The sequence below is a fragment of the Ochotona curzoniae genome, unplaced genomic scaffold (assembly GCF_017591425.1).
Source record: "Ochotona curzoniae isolate NIBS_2020 unplaced genomic scaffold, NIBS_Ocur_1.0 contig_520, whole genome shotgun sequence".
NCBI classification, from domain to species: Eukaryota; Metazoa; Chordata; class Mammalia; order Lagomorpha; family Ochotonidae; genus Ochotona; species Ochotona curzoniae.
Window position 1 is genome coordinate 1,989,510 of NW_024466457.1, and position 18,532 is coordinate 2,008,041.

The following is an 18,532-nucleotide window of genomic DNA, read 5'->3' on the forward strand; positions in this document are numbered from 1 at the left end:
TGCCTTCATCCCTGCCCTTAGCTTTGAGCTGAGAAAACAGCCCTGCAGGGGGTGTCCGCTGTGGGTTCTTGGCCTCCACCTTCCCCCATGTTCAGCTCAGACTTTTGCCCTCACAAAGCAGTTCTCCCAGCCTGGGGCACTCATTCACTCTGGCAACCCTGCCTGTGGCTACTCTGGCCCGGAGAAGAGAAGCTAGAAGAGGGACTAGCCCTGGGGCTGGGATGCACCCAACCCATCCCCAGGCAGGACCTGATTGGCACCAGCACCGAAACAGACAAGTCTTACAGTTCCCTGTGCACTAAAACCACTCGGCCCTGCCACACCTCCTGCCAAGAGGTCACCGTTTGGCTGCCCAGCTCTCCCTTACAGCCCGAGTACCAGGGGCCTGGGCTGCCCAGCCTATCCCTTCTGAGCCCCTCTGGGTACTGAACCTCCTTGTTCAATCAGCACCTGAACCAGATACCACTCTTAGAATCTGCGTTAGGTCCCAGGGGTGCAAGAAAATGGCCTTAGCCCAGACTTGGTTCCTATGAGACTGAGGGAGCCAATTCCAGGCTGACCTCAGGGATTGTCAGCAAGTGCTGCGGCCTGACAGACACCTGAGATGCCAGGGCCCTGTGGGCTGCCTTCTGCACAAGCTGTTAGACTGGGGAGAAGGGAACCCCATGTCCTTGCCACTTGTCCTGGCAGGTGGGGTCTGTCTGGAGTCCCGTTTGAGGTTCCTCGTGTGTGGGTGTGTGCACGTGTGTGTGTGTGTGTACACGTGTGTGTACATGCATGTGTGTGTGGAGGAGGGGTTGAGCGTGACCTTGTGATTGGTGTCCTCTGGCACCCCTGTAATGCTGGCAGCAGCTTTAGGCCAAGGGCAGGGGTCAGAGCTATTCTGAGCTGCGGCAGCTCTTCCTGCCACTCCCAGGATCCTGGGCGAGTACGGGCTGAGCTGGGGAGAGGCCCCAGGGACCCCTTCTCCCTATCCAGCTGGGTCCCTCACAGGGCCATGGCTGTGGCATCAGGGAGGCGAAGTGGTGAATTCAATCGCCTTTATTTTTCACAATCATCTCATTCTGTTTTCTTCAGAACTCTGACACAAAATCCTCCCTCTGGGCTCCTGCCTCAGGTTCCCCCTTGTTTGAGAAGGGGACGTGGGTTCTAGAGCTGGAAGATAACCTATGTGGAGAGGAGGCTGCCCACTGTGGGGCGGGGGAACAAGGCTGCAATGACTGAGGGCTCCCGGGGGTCCTGCTCCCGGCCCGCGGCTGGCAGCAACAGGCCCGGTTGCCACAAGGAGGTGGACAGAGGACAAGAGGAATCAGGGCCAGCTCCGGGCCCCAGCAATGGGGAGGTCCTAGAAGGCATGCCTCCACAGCAGGGTGAGACCAACACCGGCATGCACACCCCCTTCCTTCAGCAGAGCCAGGGGGCACATGGGCCCTTAGGAGCCCTGGATGCGGACGTGGACGAAGAGCGTGGCGGGAGCCAGGGATGCTCCATCCTTGGAAAGCAGGTGGATGTGGCGGTACCCTGTGGGGTGGGCAGTCAGGCCTCAGCACCATATCCAGCCCTAGGGGCCCATGCCTGGGCTGGGAGGCCACCAGCCCTCGCCCCTCTTTGACCCTAGCCCATCCCTCACCGACCTTGCTTCAGGCTGCTGAGCGGCAGTGTAAATTGGCCCACAAAGTCGTTGGGGGAGGTAGTGTCGTAGTCTTCCACCACGAAGCGGACCAGTGCCAGCTCAGGGGCCCGCAGCTGGAACTGCAGGGTCTGCCCCCAGTGGGGGTTGAAGCCTAGGGCAGAGATGTGACCATCAACCCCGACTGCCCTCCGTGTGGCCCCAGCCCACCGGGTCTCAGCCCCCAGCCCACCTACCGTTGTTGAGCACGTAGCTGGTCTCCCTGCGTGCACAGTCCGCTGGCACCCCGTGGATCTCCACGCGCACCAGCGGATCCACTATGGAGTTGGGCTTCTCAGCGTTCAGCTTAGGTAACTGCTGGGCAGTCAGCACCTGTAGATGGACGGACACTCTCACGGCCATCCTCAACACCAGCCCTGTCCCCAGCCTCCCACACCTACCCCTACAGTACATGGGCACCCGCCCCTCCAGAGCAAACCTGTCCCCAGGCTCGGCCTGATGCAGGCAGGCTGCTGACCTGGACTGTGAGGATGGTCCTGGGAGGCCCAGGGCACTCAGGGTCAAAGGTTGAGTCAGGCTGCCGCAGGCAGGTGGGCTTCAGGACGTAGCCACACTGACCGTTGATGAGGAAGCGTCCGGCATTGAGGTCCATCTCGTAGCCTGGTGTCTGGAAGTTCAAGGCCACTGTGGGCACAGCAGGGAGGGTCAGACCAGAGCCTCCAGGCCCTCTGCTGACTGCCCAGGTCCAGAAGAAAGGTGTTGAAGATCACACTTCACCACAGAGGGCCTGGCTCCCACTGTCTGCACCCTCCCACCCCGGCCCAGTCTCCCAGCCCCCACAGTCACCTGAACTGCTATCCCCAAGACTGAAGGGGAAGGCTGGAGAAGGGATAGAAGGGGTTGTGGATACCCCACACCTAGGACCAAGTGGCCATGGGATCCTAGCGTTCTCTGAGTCGACCCTGTGACTGCCGATGTAGTAGGGCTGCTAGGTGGAGCAGAGGAGGGCGGTACCCAGAGGAGTGGAAGTGTCTACCTTCATATGGACGTGAGACTGACTACAGCATAAATTAAGAATGAATTATCAAAGATTACGAAAAAAGACAGGGGCCTGGTGCAGTATCCTAGTGGCTAAAGTCCTTGCCTTACATGTGCCGGGATCCTATTTGGGCACCTGTTCTAATCCCAGTGGCCTCATTTCCCATCCAGCTCCCTGCTTGCGGCCTGGGAAAGCAGTTAAGGATGGTCCAAAACCTTAGGACCCTGTACCTACGTGGGAGACCTGGAAGAGGCCACTTGGAGAGTGAATCATCGGATGGAAGATCTTCCTCTCTGTCTCTCCTACTCTCTGTATATCTGACTTTCCAAAAAAGATAAAATAAATCTTGAAAAAAAAAAAAAAAGGAAGGATAAGAAAGAAAACAAGATGGGCTAGCACAATAGCTTAACCAGCTAATCCTCCACCTGCAAGTGCCAGCATCCCATATGGGTGCTGGTTTAAGTCCTGGCTAGTCTACTTCTCATCCAGCTCTCTGCTTACGGCCTGGGAAAGAGGAAGATGATGGCCTAAAGCCTTGGGACCCTGCACCCACATAGAAGACCTGAAAGAGGCTCCTGGCTTCAGATCAGCTCAGTTCTGGCTATTAGGGCCATTTGGAAGTAAACCAACTGATGGAAAATATTTCTGTGTCTTTCCTTCTCACTGTAAATCTACCTTTCCAATAAAAATAAAGCTTAAAAATTAATAAAAAGAAGAGGGATGATGGGGAAGTGTCATGTTAGGACCATATGCAGGGACCCACTACTGTTGTTCATATCGCGTTAATCTAACAAATCTGTTGTCATAATGACCATGCATTTTGCAGTGGCCTTGAAATCCAACAGATTCATAGATTCTTTTAAATGGAAATCAATCACAGTGTGCTCTGCCTTTTCCTCAGAAAAAGGGAGAGAACAAGCAAGGTTGGCTACAAGGTGGGCTGGCTCCCCTCCTGCACTGTGGTCGCCCACTGCACCTGCCCACCCTGGGCAGCCCCACTCACCCAGCTGGCACCCCGAGTTCCACATCTCCTGGGGGCTGTAGTTGGCCGAGTTCATCCGCAGGCCCAGCGGGTACACGCGGGTCAGCTGCTGCATGTTATGCCTCACGAAACTGTTTCCTACACAGAGTAAGGGTGAGGCTGGAACCGGCCCCTCCAGGCCCCTCCCAACACCTGCCCTCCCCCGACCCAGCGAGACAGATGGGCCTGCTCAAATCCAGACAGGGGCCAGAGCGCCCTCCAATCACCCAGCCCCCAAACGCCACAGCAGAGCCTGTGGCACACACCCCGCTCGCCCGCATCCTCTGGCCCACACCTCATCCAGGCCTCCTTGCACCCTAACTCCTCGTATGGAAGTCCCTCCCCCTTGCCCTCCAGGCTGATGACTCCCCATTGCTGGACCCTTCCCAGATTCCTTCCATGGCTTCACCCCACTTCTACTGGGCTCCCCAGGTCCCGGGCTCAGCCTGACGGAGCCTCTCGTCTACCTCAACCCCAGCACCAGGCCCTTCAGCCCCACCTGGAGCATCCACACTGAGCATGCGCTGGGCCTGCTCCCTGAGCCCCTCGCAGGCGCCTCCAAACCTCTTGGCTGGCCCCCAAAGCCCCTCTCAATCTGTCTCCTGGACCAACTTGCATACCCCGCCCCAGGAGCTGGCCGCCCGCCCACCATCTCTGGCCTCCAGACACCTGTTGTTCCGCACTCCTACCTGCCTCCCTGGTGAGCTTCTTGGCCTTGCGTTCACTGAGAGAGCTGACCTGGCAGGGCTGAGAGGGGTCGGGGCCAGGGCCGAGGCTCCGCAGGGGGGTGGCACAGCAGTACACAACGAGGGCAGACAGCTCCGGGGAGATCTGCTTGGTCTGAGAGACTAGACTCAGAGGACACCCCTGCCCCTCCAGTTCTCCTTCGCATCCCCTCCCCCATCCTGGAATACCCAGCTTGGCCACCCCGCCACCCCCTCCGCCCCAGGCTGCTGGCCTGGCTGTCCTTGCTGACCTGCCTTCTCTGCTCTGCTGCCTCCTCCTCTTCTTCTTCCTCCTCCTCCTCCTCTTCTCGGTCTGATAAAACCCGCCCATCCTCACTCCGGGCAGCCGGCAGCTTCTTGCCCTTCACCAGGACCCGGCCTTTGAGCTGCTGTAGAGGCCAGGAGGGAGAGGTGAAGGCCTTGGCCCCTGGATCCCCCAGTGACAGTCAGTCAACCACCACTGTGGGAAGGGCTGGAGCGGATCTCCTCCGTCTGCAACCCTACCTTCCAGATAAAACAATAAATCTTTAAAAATGAAGATTGGACATGGAAGAGGTGTGTACAGAACATGGAATCACGTCATCCTTGGATATGACATTTATAGAAGGTGGCTGTGTCTGGATGTGTGGGTGTGCATCAGAAAATTCTGGAAGGACATACTCGAGAAACTGTTCAAGAGGGGCTACTGCTTGTGAAACAGGATGGGGGATCTGAGTGACGGAAAACTCATTTTTCCTTTTTCCATGTATTTCCTTTGTGCAGCCTGACGCTTAATTAACCGCATCTGTGTGATTTTCACACTAATGACAACCAAGTTGCACACATACAGCAGGGGCGGAAGAGGGTCTAAGCTCCCTGGGTATTTGTGATTGGAAGTATGGGGAATATTTTCCCAAGGAGTTCAAAAAGAATGGGCACCTGGAGGGTGGATTAAATGCCCTGGGTTCAGGGGAGAGGTGAAGTCAGCCTTCAGTGAGAGGGGCTTCCAGCTGAGCTGCCATTCTAGGCAGGTGGTATGCCACAAGCTTGGGTGGCTGGGAAGGGAGCTCCCGTGCTGCCCCAGGCCTTGCAGGCACATGGAACTGGCCGAGCCTGCACTGACAGAACAGGCAGGCCAGGGCAGGGCATGCCTTGGAGCCTGGGTAAGAGGGCAGGAATGGAGAGCCCTGGGGGGCAGAGGTGAGAGGGATAGCAGAGAGGATGGGGCGGGGGCGGTTAGCAGAATGTGAGCCAAAGAGGTGGTGTGAGAGGTCAGGGTGGGGGCCGGACCCACAGGCACATCCTGCTTTTTCTTGGGGGTCCTCACCTCTGGGGATGGCAGTGCTTCGGGGTTCTGGGGGTCCAGAACCTGTGTCACCAGCATGTCCCCCAGAATGGTGCGGAGGTGGCGGGCCATGGCAGCCTGCTGCTCTAGCCCACAATGGTTCTCCAGGGACAGAATGACAGGGTACGGGGACAGCTGCAAAAGGGAAAGGGCAGTGCTCAGAGCCCTTCTCCCTCTTCCTCCTCTCCCCTCACCCCCCCCAAGTCAGCACAGGCAGGGGTGAGGGAGAGGCCATTGTCAGGAGGGAGCTGCTAGGAGGCCACATCCATGAACGCCGTGTCTGCATGGCTGACACAGACTGCTTCAGCTTGGCTCCAAACCCCTGTTCAGTGATTGGTGTCTGCCGGCTGTCAGGCACCTGCAGCTGTGTCCCTGCAGGGGTTTCTCTCTCCTGGAAATGTGGTCAAAGGCAAGCGGGCACTGGGCAGACCCCGGGGGCGCACCGTGAAGGCGTGGTCACGCACGGCTTGGACCACATCCCGGAAGAGGATCTTGGAGGTGAGCGTGTGGCCATGGTAGATGATGGGCTCCCCACCGGGCCCCTCCCAGCAGTCCAGCTCCACACAGCGGCAGCCCTGGGCAAAGGCCCTGTGCAAGGGCAGATGGGCAGGTGTCAGGGGAGGGCCGTGGACCAGGCTGAGCCAGGCAGGCCCCAGGTGGCCCCAACGCCCCCTCCACCACACCAAACTGCGTTCCCCAAGCTGCTTGCCCACCCCCAGTACCTGACATAGGCCTCTGTGCTGCTGGGCCCCCCAATCTGGGAGTCAGTCAGATAGGTGTTATGGGAGGAAGAGATAAAGTAGTGGGTGAGGGGCTGGTCCATGTCTTGGAACACACAGGTGTGGGCAGCGTCCAGGGCAGCCCCCTCCGGTGACAGCAGGTACATCATGAAGCCGTCCAACGTCATCAGCTCATGCTGCTTGGCTGAAGGAAGGACAGGGAGAGGGACTGTCCGCGTACCCCCAAGGTTTCCCCGGACTATCCACCTAGTCACGCTGCTGCATCTCCAGCCAAGCCCCAAGGAGGACATGGCATCGCACATTTTACCCATGTGGGAGCTGAGCCTGGAGGAGCAGAGGTGACCTGCCCTCTCTCCTCCCGACATCATGGTGCCTGCACTGCCAGGAACAGTGCAGCCCAGGCAGGTCAGAGGCTGACCCAAGGCCACCACACCAGCGCCCACCTGTCTCGTTGAGCTCATAGGTCTGGATGAGCTGCTGGGCACGGGCTAGGCTGGCGCCGGCCTCGCCCTGATCCTGCAGGAACTCCAGCAGCTCTGGGGCACTAAGCACGCGGTCCTCGCCTGAGTACCGGTGGAACAGCTCCTCCAGCTCTGGGCGCTTCAGCAACCGCCGCAGGAACTCTTCAATCTCTGCCCCCTCCAGCCGCTCATTGTTGGAATGGTCGCACTCCTGGGGAGCGGGGGGACACCGCTGAACCCCTACAGAAGGGTTCTGCCACTGTATCCCAAACAAGCGTCCTAGAAGGCCAGAACCACCTCAGGATACTGTGGTAGACACAATGGGCTGGTTTTGGCTTCTGTGAGGGGTGACCAGCAGTCTAGGCCTCAGGTCACCAGGAGAGTGGGCACATATTGCTGATGTGTGGATTGTTCACAAATAGGTGAGCCAAGACGAGACAGAGCTCATATGCTGGTTGGATTGCCAAAGAGACACGTGCTTCTTCGCACACCTAAGACAATGCAACATGCAACAGGAAAGCCTTGGGGGAAGAAAGGTGTAGTGCCACTCCAACACTGGCCGAGTTGCGATCAGCACTGACAGGAGGCCAGAGAATTCTCCAGGTAAGAATGGCCAGGAGGTCAAAACAAGCCACAACATGCAAGCCCAACAGTGTGTTGTCAACAACGTGACAGAAGCCTGCCTGGAAGGCTTTGCTCCACCCCACCCAGGATGACTGTGGACAGGTCCTTAAAGCCACTTCCTTGTGTATTTTGTAACGTGTGAAAGGCTATTTGTCCAGTGTCCTATTTACAAGACAGCTTCTCTGTATTTATTTGAAAGAATTACAGAGAGAAAGGCATCATCCATCTGCTAATTCACTCTCCAAATGGCTGAAACAGCCAGGGTTGAGCCGGTATAAAGCCATGAGGCAGGAGCTCATCTGGGTCTCCCATGTGAGTGCAGGGGCCCAAGCACTTGGCCCATCCTTCGCTGTTTTCCCAGGGAGCACTGGCAGGGAGCTGAATCGGAAGTGGAGCAAGTGGGGCCCAAACCAGTGCCCATTTGGGAAGCCGGTGTCACAGGTAGCAGCTTTACTTGCTAAGCCACAACATTGCTCCTTATATAAAAGACACTGTGTTATCCTTGCATGTCTATTTATAGAATCATTTCCTTTTCACTCTTAATAAAGGAAACGGAAGCTCTATATTATGATTTTCAGCCTATTTCCATACACCTGTGTCCATTTCATTGAAACCATCACTAATTGAAGACTTAGAACTTCATGGGTGAAGAAAGGAAGATCTCGGGCTCGGTGCTTGTCCCTGTGCCCCATGACCTAGCCCTAGAATCGAGATCCAGGACAGGTGACAGGAGCAGGAATGGGTGCCTGGGCCCCAATGTCCCTCCCATACGTTCACACTAAGACCATCGCGCACAGTCAGTGAGGATTCACAGGGCAGTCCACATGGCCAAATGACAGGTGCCACGGGCTGGATCTCAGGCTCGCAGGCTGGACATGATCAATACCTACACAGGCATCTGCTCCCTGCTCTGTAGACCCCTTCCCCCTACCATGCCTGTACCCTCACATGGTCACGGTCACGTGTGGAAGAGGGCCTGCACCTGTGTGCACAAGTCCACTGTAGCCTGAGCTCCCACGTGCAAGCCACACACGGTCCCATGGGTAGAGACGGCCCTTCCAGGAACATGGCTTTGCTGCCTCCAGCAGGCCGGCAGGTGCCAACCTTCCCTGAGCACTGCTTGAGGGCTAGGAAAGTTCTGTGTGCTCTGGCCCAGGGACCCCAGGGAAGACAGAGCAGGGTAGGGCAGGGGACCCACCTTGAAGAGGCGGTAGGCGTACATGTCATTCATGTCCACATTCACCATCCGAAGCAGGCTCTTGATCTCCTTGAAGCTCATCTTACTGTCCTGGTCCGAGTCAGCCCGGTGCAAGTAGCAGTGGATCCAGGTGTGGGTGTTCAGGAAAGATCTGCGACAGCTGGCTCCCCACACCCCACACCCATGGCAGCAGGAAAGAGGTTCCCCTACCCAGGTTTTGGGAGCTCCCAGGGGTTCATGATGGGCACGCTCGCATAGGCTCCTCCACAGGGATCTCTAGACACAGGAGGTCTGGGCCACTTCAAGGAGCTTCCCTCTCCAGGGTCAGGACCTGCCCTTCAGTGGCTCAGGATATTGGTCGAGCCGCTCCCGTTGGTTCATGGCGTCCAGCCGTGCACGCAACTTGGCCAGGCCGCGCACCCAGCACTGTGCCTCCTCGGCCGTGGGGGCTGCCAGGTCCAGGTTCTTGCGACGGCCCTTGAAGGCGATGGTGAGGCAGCGCGCGGGTGCGAACGCGGCTCCAAAGCGCCGCAGGCCTTCGGACTGGTGGCCCTCGCGGACAGCTTCGATGTGTTGCACGAAGACTGCGGGGGGGGGGGGTGCAGGGGGGAGGACAAGGGGTTAGGGCCGAGTCCCTGCCGCCCGGGAGGACCCCGCCCCCTACCAAGTCCCCGCCGCCCCGCCGGCGGGTCCTCACAGATGTGCTTGGAGGGTGCGCGCGGGATGCGCCGCTGGAACCACACACTCAGGCCATCCTCTTGCAGCCGGTAGAGCCGCTCCTTGTGCCACGTGCGCGAGCGGATCTTGCAGAGCCGGGAGCCCCGTAGCATGGCGCGCACGTCCTCATCCTCTGTCAGGCCTGGGGAGGCACAAGCACCTGCCATTGGGCCTGGCCCTCCTCCCTGCAGGCTGCATTCCTCCCCAGGACTTCCTGATTCTCATGCCCAGCAAACCCAAGTCTCACACTTCAGTGAATGCAGTCCTTTCCTCTCTTCAGTTCAGCCTCAGTTGTTAAGGCTGTCCTGTTCCAGACAACTGCACTGCACCTTCCAGGCTGTACCACTAAGCCTGCCAAGTAGCAGCTTCTGCAGAACAGCCAGGCAGCAGCTGTCCAGGGCTCAGGCCCGAGGATCACCTGTTTGGCATTTGCCCTCCGAGGCAGCCATGAAGCCCAGTTGGCCAACAGCTTTCTCACCCATGGGAGTGAAACTGCAGGCAACCATGGCCAGGGAAGTGGTCTTCTCCCAGTCTCCACTCAGTGTGCAACCCACACTCTCAGCATTCACTTCCTGGGGACAACAGAGGCCGCTTGGCCTCCAAGACCGTGGGCGAGGCCTCCAATTGCAGCCCTGGCTGGCTGCTCTCCAACAGCCCTCCTGCCAGTCTACTGGGTCCTGCTGGCCTCCTGCTCTGCCATGCTCTCCAGGACCCTCAGCCCAGACATTCTGCAGTGCCCACTCTCCTTTGAGCGAAGCCAATGCTGGGGCAGGCAAATTCAAGTCCAGCTTTCTGCTCTGTGCACCTGTGGTGGCTCCAGTGCTTGGGTTCCAGCTAGAGGCCCTGGCTCCCAGCTTCAGCCTGGCCGAGCCCCAACTATTATGGGCATCTAGGGAGTGAACCAGAGGATGGAAATTTTCTATCTCTCTCTCTTAAAGAGGAAAAAAAAAATAGAAGTAAATGCTTACAAAGCATCTATTGTGTGCACAAGGCCGGCTCATGCTAATCCAAGAAGAAACTGAAATTCTGGAAGCTTCCATAACTAGCTATAATTCCACAGCTAGGAAGTGGTGGCAGCAGGCTACCTGGAAGTTTTGCCACAACTTTGCCCTCTGCCCTCTCTGCTTCTTGCAACCACCCCAGAGCCACAGGAGGTAAGGGTAGCAGAGAGTGCAGGTCTGGGGTCTGGGAAGTCAGGTCCCAGTTCCGTCTATCAGTGACACGGCCCGGTAGCACTAACCTGTGGTTGGCTAAGCATCACCTTCCTGCATCCCTAACAGAGACCACAGTCACACAGGCTACAAGCTCCAGAACTCAACAAAAGGGCAGCTCTGCTCCAGCTTGGCCCGCCCCGTGCCCGGGAGAGGCTGAGCCCTGGCAGGACCTGCTCCAAATGCTCAGCAGGGAAAGCAGAAGCAGTAGAAACCAGGTGAACCCCCGCCCTTGGGGAGGAAGAGGATGGCCAGGAGTGGATGGGGGGGCCCAGCGTCTCTAAGGGAACAGAATCTCAAGCTGTACGGCACCTAAATCTAGTTGGAAAACCCCAAACCAGAAACCGCCATGTAGTCCTGACAGAACATGATGGCCGTGGGCCTGTCTTCCTCCCTTTGTTATTTACCTATTTATTTATTAGTTTTTATTTTTATTTGATATGAAAGGTAGAAAGACATGTCCAATCACTTTGCAAACGCCCGAAGCAGCCACAGCTACGCCGGGCCAAAGCCAGGAGCTCACAGCTCCACCTGGGCATGCCAAGTGGCAGCGATGCAGGCCCCTGGGGCCGCTGCCTCCTAGGGTGTGCACCCTCAGGGGTAGGGAGCTAGACGCAGAGCAGGGCCAAGATCTCTGCGCTGCATATGAGACTCAGTACCCCAAGTGGTGGCTTCACCACCATGCTGAGGACTCACTTCCCTCCTTTTATCTGACAAACCCCTAGGGCCCAGTCTGGCTCTGCAGCCCCAGGGTCCTTGCCTGCCCAGTGGCAGGGATCAAGTCCAAATCCCTGCCTTGTCCCCATCTCCCCCACCCCCATGTCTTTCTGAGCCCTTGTAGCACCCTTCTGCCTCCACTTTCTCATATCTGAGTCCTTCAAACCAGGACCCATCGAATACCACTTCCTCCAGGAAGCCTCCCTGGATTTGTTCTCAAATGGCAGTTTTTTCTCCCTGACCACAAGGAGTGCTTTTTTGCTTTGGCGGAGGGGGTGCTGGCGGGGGGGGAGGTGAAGACAAAAATTCCACCTGTAATGTTGTGTCAGGGGACTTTAAGACCAGAGGGCAGCAGGTTTTGTGTCCTTGCCCAGTGCTTGGGGCAGAGGCCAGTGGACAGCCCTTGCCCGCCCTGGCCCCACCCTGTCACCAGCTTCAGCAACAACCTTGGGGATCAGGCCACTGGGCCCTTGGGTGTCTGTTTTTAAAAACTTCTCTTGTGAGAGTGACGGTGACTGACAATTGGGGTCTCAGGGCCTGGAGAAGCGAGCTGCCTTCCTCAGGACCCTGTGGTCTCCTCTGGAGCCCTAGATAACTCCAGGGGGTGTCTCCAAGGCTAGACTACACCCATCAGACCCCGGGTCACCTCCCCAACCCGAAGAGTGTGGCAGGTGGCAGGTCCGCTCACCACCCATAAGATCTGGATGGTCCCTGAATTTTAAGAAACACTCGGATGGATGGTAAGACAGCCAGGGAAGCGGCTGGGCCCACCGCTTCTACACCCCCTTCCAGAAGGGAAATGAGACCACTTGTTGCCTTGACAACCAGACTTTCAGCAGGGGCCTGCAGCAGCCAAGGCAGTAGGAGGCGGGGGAGGTGGCTGTGACTAAAGCCGGAAATAGAGGTGAGTGGTAGAGACCTGCTGGGGGCGGCGTGAGGGGGGCAGTCTCCTGCTTGGGCCAGGCCACCTCCACTCTTGCGGAGCCTGCGGGGGAAGAGTGACAACCAGGCTGTCTACCCACCTGACACTGCCTCTGGGTTACACGGGCCCCAGGGAGATGCCCAGAGGAATGAGGGTACAGTGCCAGGCTGGGCACCTCTAGTTGCACCCAGCTCCTGAGTCCTGGGTGGGAAGGGGCCCAGCAAGGAAGGGCTGCAGCCATAGAAGGAAGGTGACCCAGTCACAGGAGGGCCCAGACCTGGGGCACTGATGCTCAGAGTCCCTGGCCCTCTGCCCAGTCATCCATGAAACAATCATAGTTCCTGCCGGGCCCTAAACCCCAGGCTGCCTCAACCTCATTCCTGTGCGCTCTTGAGCAGGTGCACAAACCACCCACCTCCTGCCAAGGCTGTGGGCTGGCAGGGGAGGGGCATGGCCACCCTGGACTGAGCAGGTAGGGGGACAGTCACGAAGGAACAGCAGAAGAAGTGAGGGTGGACGATCGTAGGAGTTGGGTACAGGGGTAGACAACTGGCCAAGCAAACCACGCCCAGACACGCAGTGGAGTGTCACTCAATCCAAACCTCCACGTGCCAAGCCTTGGCACCTGACGCAAATGGACCTGCATGGCCAGATTCCACTGGTGCAAAGCACCCAGAAGGCACAGAGTGAGCTAGGATGGCCAGAACCCCGGGGCCAAGAGGAGCAGGAAGCTACCATTTAGGGTGTCGGAAATGTTTTGGAATGAGATAATGCTGATTATCTATTTCACAACAACATGAATGCAATGAATGCCGGTGAATTAATCACTCAGAAATGATGAGATTGAAGGCAGACACTTAGCGCAGTAGGGAAGACGCTGGTTAAGGTGCTTGCCTCCCTTCTCCGAGAGCCCGGGGTCACCACCCAGCCCGAGCCTGTGGGGCCCCAAGAAGTAGCAGGTGACGGCTCAAGCCTTTAGTCCCTGCCACCCAACAGGTCACCTAGACTAGTCCTGGCTCCTAGCTCTGAGCCCGCTCAGTCCCTGCCAGTGTGAACATTTGGGCATTTAGGGCATGAACTTCTCCCTTAAATAAACATGTTTTTAAGTCTTTTTTTTTTTGAAAGACATTTACAGAGAGGTCTTTCATCTGTTGGCTTACTCCCCAAACAGCAGCAGTAGCTGGAGCTGAGGCTATCCGAAGCCAGCAGCACCTACTGGGTCTCCCACTCAGGTGCAGGCTCCCAAGGCTTTAGGGACGTCCTCCGCTGTTCTCCTGGGCCGCAAGCAGGGAGTTGGATATTGGAAATAGAGTAGTTAGGACACAAACTAGGACTCATACTGGATACTGGCACTTGAAGTTGGAGGACTAGCCTGTAAAGCCACCACACCAGACCATAAATGTTTTTTTAAAAGTTGGTATTGGGACCAGCACAGTAGCCTAGCGGCTGAAGTCCTCACCTTGCACATGCCGGGATCCCATACGGGCACCGGTTTGTGTCCCAGCAGCTCCACTTCCCATCCAGCTCCCTGCTTATGGCCTGGGAAAGCAATTGAGGATGGCCCAAAGCTTTGGGACCTTGTGGGAGACCTGAAGAGGCTTCTGGCTGCTGGCTTCGGATCAACTCAGCTCCAGCTATTGCAGTCATTTGGGGAGTGAACCAAGGCATGGAAGATCTCTCTCCTTCTCTGTAATTTTGCTTTTTGAAAAAAATCAAATCTTTAGAAATACATGTTTAAAGAAAAAGATTGAATTGATCCATTTTATGTCCTATGGGTTTAGCCACCATTTTTCAAGTTCAATAGTGTAAAATGCCAGAAAGGACTGTGTGTTTGGATAGGTCCCGTGAGTGAATGTGCCCTAGAGCCAATAGCCAGGGCAGCGGGCGGTCACCCTGTCGCAGGCATGTCCCACACAGGCATGGGTCTGTGGCATGGGTGGGGAGGGGTGCTGGAGAACAGTGGGAAGTTGCCTAACCCCATAGAGGGGACATGGGGGTGCCTGCAGGATTCCACAGACAATAACACAGAGGGAAACCGAGGCAGGGCTCTGGGAGGGCAAATGGAGGCCCAGGAGGGGAAAGGCAGCCAGGCACGCCCATAGACCTGGCTTGCAGCCAGCCACACGCAGCACTGTCAGCTGGGCCCGGAGCCCAGGGCTTTATCTCCACCCGTGGACAGGGGCCAGGGGTGCGAAGGCCTGGGCAAGGCCAAGTTCCTCCACCTCCCCGGGCAGCTACAGCTGTATGCGGTCTAGGGCCTGCACAGCGCTGTCTGGGTGGTCAAGGCCGGCGGCAGGAACCTGCCTCACAGGAAAGTGGGCAGGAGGGAGCCCCCAAACTCCAGCCTCTTCACAGCTGAGCCCCTGGAGCGCAGGAAGCCAAACCACCTGCCCTAGACCAGGTCAAGGCGGGGACGGACGCAAGGGCAGCAGGCGGGGTGGGCAGTGCTGTGGGGAAGCCCAGGGTGCACACACAGAGAGCAGGGCATGTTGGGGGAGGTGGAGAGAGTGGGAGAAGGGCGGGTCGGCTTGGGGAGGAAAACAGGCCGTGAGAGCCAGCCAGCACTCACTCAGGAAGGGCATACGGACTCCTGCAGGAATGTGACCCGTGCAAGGAACAGACACACCAGCCCCTGGCCAAGGCAGAGGGGCAGGACGGAACACACACAGCGTCACATACCCTCCGGCCCTCACCCCTCAGGCAGCCTCAGCACTGCATAAGTGCCCGGCTGACCGTTGCCACTGCCAGGCTGGAGCCAGCAGCATCCCCTGGAAAATGAACAGGTCAAGAAAGCCGGGCGGGGCCTCACCAGCCCGGAGCTGGATCCTGGGAGCCAGGAAGGTGGCAGTGCTCTGGCAGGATCCCCCACAGGCAGCGAGCTTGGCCGGGGCAGAGCTGGGAGAGGGGAGAAGCCAGACCGGGGCCCCAAGAAACCACCTGGCCAGGCCTCAGCCCTCCCTACACACCAGACCCCCCAGCCTGTCAACCTGATCCACCGTAACCCCGCTCACCCTGGAAGGCCATCCGCTCAGCGCTGCAGCCCCAAGGGCTGAGTGTGCACAGGGTGGGGCAGGGTGGAGCAGGGTGGGGACAGTGCAGGATTTTGCACACTCAGGGCTCTGCCCACTGGAGGGATTAGGGGTGGGGGCAGGACTCTGAGGTTGCCAAGCGAAACTGAGTGCATAGGTGAACACGAATTCCAGGGAAACAGCAAATACTTTTTTCAGTCAAGGATGGTTCAGGTGATCTGTTGTCTATCTGAAATCCACGCAGGAGCAAGGCCGACTGCATTTCCTCGGCCATCACATTAGGACGGGCCTGGAGGCTGACAGCTTCCCCGGCCCTCGCCCCAGCATCACTGGTTGTGCTAAGAGCACAGACCACAGGCTGCACTGCCTGCGTTTAAATCCTGCAGCTCCTCATGACTTTGAACCCCAGGCCAAGTATCCAGCTTCCTCACCAAATGGCACCACCCGCCCCCGTGGCTGTGGGCGTTCAATGAGGTAAAACATGGACAGCGCTTGACACGGCACTGAGAAAGTACCTGTGTGTTTGTGATCATGAACCCTGGCCGGGAAGAGCCACCATCAGGGATCAGTGGCAGACACTGCCTCCTAACACGAGGCCCTGGGCAGTCATAGCACCTACAGGTCCTCTGTGGTGGGCACACAGCATCCCTGGGGCCGGGGCTGGGGCGGGATGAAGTAGGCCAGGGACGGCTGCGAGCTCAGCACTGCGTGACAACGCATGCAGGGTCTCTGGTGCCTCCTCTGTGCCCAGCCAGGCCAGCAGCCTAGCCCTGGAGAGAGGGAGGTGACCCAAGATGGGCACTCCTCTTGGGGACAGTCCTGCCCCCGGCTCCTCTCCCTGGCTCCCCATGGCAGGGCCCTTCAGGCCTTCTGTCTCCCCTGGGCGCTTCTGAGCCACTCCTTGCCCTAGTTCCTCACCTTGATCCCAAATAAAATCTGTTCTGTTAGCCTAAGGGGTGTGGCACTGATGGTGATGGTGGTCATCCCGGGAGGGTGGGGTCCACTCTGCGATAGGTCCAGGCCTTCCCCAGCCCCATGACCTGAGGGGCTGGGCCTGGGACAGCTGTCGGTGCTTCCGCTCTACCCTGTGCCCAGGCTTGGAATGGGGTAGAGAAGGGATATTCCCCAGGAACATTCCTTGCACAGAACCAGGCAGAATGAGGAAAGAGGTGGCTGCAATGACGGCTGACACCCAGAGCTCCCCACAGAGTCATCCTGAATGGACTCGGCTGTAATAGCTGTCCTGTGTGTTCCCAAGTAGCTTTGCCCACTGCATTAAGTGCTCCTTGAGGCATCACCTGGGGGAGGTGCAGGCAGGGACCCCCACAGCCCTGCTCTGGGGGACTGTCTGCCCTGTACAGTCCTTCCCCAATGCCGTTCAGATTCCACCTACAGAGCCAGCTCCATGCACCTGCTCGGAGACCCAGAGCCCATTTCGGCTGCACCTGCCCAGTTACACATCTCCCAACAGCCTCCTCAGCCTGTTTCACCTGGTACTGTCTACCCCAACCTCAGCTCCTGGCCTGCCTGCCTGCCACCTTCTGGGGCTCCCACTATCCTCCAATAATGTCCCCAGCTCCACAAGAAGGGCCTGAGTGCCCGGACCTGGGGGCTGCCCTGCTTTGTCAATGGGGGTCTCCCTCTGGCCGGGGGCAGGGGTGCAGCAGGGCTGTCTCTATCCACCCCCTCTCTGCTCCTTCATCTCCAGCCCTCCTGGGTGTGTGTGTGTGTAGCGAGGGCAAGGCTGTATCAGTCCTACTGACTGTGGTAGCCCCAGGGCAGAGCACACAGTGGGTGCTCGCTGAGCATCTAAGTGCATCCATGGCTGACTGATCAAGGAGCTGGGCGGAGATCTAGTGCCTGCACAGAGCTCTGTGTTGCTCAGCACCTGTCAGACAAGGGCAGGGGAGACTGGCAGCCGGACCCCTGACTTCTGCTCAAGCCCTGCAGAAGCTGCCTGGTCAGCCCTGCCCTGTGCTCCCTGGCTCATGCCCAGTCTTTGTAACCCCAAGAGCAGTTCCCACATGCCCTGGGGTGCACGGCGGGCCTTGGCATCCCACCCACGTGCTTAGGTTCCAACCCAGAGAGTCCCGCTTGACAACTCTGGGGGTGCTGGTGACCAATCACTGCTGTGTGGTCACAGACAAATTCCTTGCTGTCTCTGAGTCAGTTTCCTCCTCTGTGGAATGCCACCTGCCCCAGGAAGGTGAAGGGGAAGCAAGGTGCCCGAGGCTCACCCCTCCATAGGGACTATCCTCCCCCACACAGGGTCTTCTCCAAGTTCAAGGAGGCAGACCCCCAAGGGCAAGGTGCCCCTGCTAGGACTCTGCTGCTGCCGCCACCTTACCCCACATTCCCTGGCAGACGTTGAGGGTCCTCCCAAGTCTTTGGCACCCACTCCTCTGTCCTAGGGGACTTCAGGGACCCCATTCCCGCCCCCGCGGAGGCGTTCTGGTGGGAAATAGCACTCTGGGCAACCGGGCTCACCTCTCCGGTGACCCCAATTGCGACCCCCCAATTGCGGGGCGGGGCTGGTACTTCGCGTCTCGCCCTAGCCTCCCGAAACCCAACGCCGTCCGGGAAGCCTGCGGTCGGCTGGCCAGGACACTTCTGTCCCGGCCGCCCCTCCCCCGGCGGCGCCCACCCAGACCCTCGAGCGCGTCACTGACCCATTTTCTTTAGGGCGCGCAGCCCCGGCCTCCTGGCGCCGCACTCCGGGGACGAGGGCGGGAGCTCCAGGGGCGCGGCGACCCGGGCGGACATCGGGGGCTCCTCGGGCCGGCCGCGGCACCTCCTCCAGGGGCCGCACAGCATGGCTCGGTGGGGCCGGGGCCGGGCCCGGAGCCTGCGCGCGGGGACAGGACAGCGGGGCCACCGCTCAGGCCCGGCCCCGGCTCTCTGCGCGATCCCGAGCGAAGAAACTTAGCGGCGCCGGGAGGGAGCGGAGAGGAGGAGACGTCGGGAGGAGGGCGGGGGAAGGGCTGGCGGGGGAGGGGCGCAGGGGGCGGGGCGGGGCTACTCGGGGCGCCGGGGACCCCAGGCTGGGCGCGGGTGTACCCCCGCTTCCCCTCGCCCAGCCCGAGCGCCCCTCGGCTCTTGGCCCGCAGTGGGGGCCGGGGTCGCCATTGCGGGGGAGGTCGTGCTGTGGCTCCGGGACCCCACTCCAAGGGTGAG

General features: G+C 58.8%; 1 protein-coding gene across 1 annotated transcript; it reads right to left on the reverse strand.

Annotated features, from left to right (window-relative positions):
• Positions 1–1,330: 1,330 nt before the first annotated feature.
• Positions 1,331–18,172, reverse strand: PLCD3 (phospholipase C delta 3). The gene is made up of 15 exons (XM_040989194.1): positions 18,028–18,172; positions 9,460–9,621; positions 9,118–9,346; positions 8,763–8,892; positions 6,923–7,151; positions 6,462–6,663; positions 6,183–6,327; positions 5,722–5,874; positions 4,667–4,804; positions 4,380–4,530; positions 3,673–3,789; positions 2,148–2,314; positions 1,867–2,002; positions 1,635–1,784; positions 1,331–1,521 (listed from the first exon to the last, which is right to left on the reverse strand). Exons 1-15 carry the CDS (start codon positions 18,170–18,172, stop codon positions 1,433–1,435), a joined length of 2,343 nt encoding a protein of 780 aa, XP_040845128.1. The 3' UTR covers positions 1,331–1,432.
• Positions 18,173–18,532: the final 360 nt, after the last annotated feature.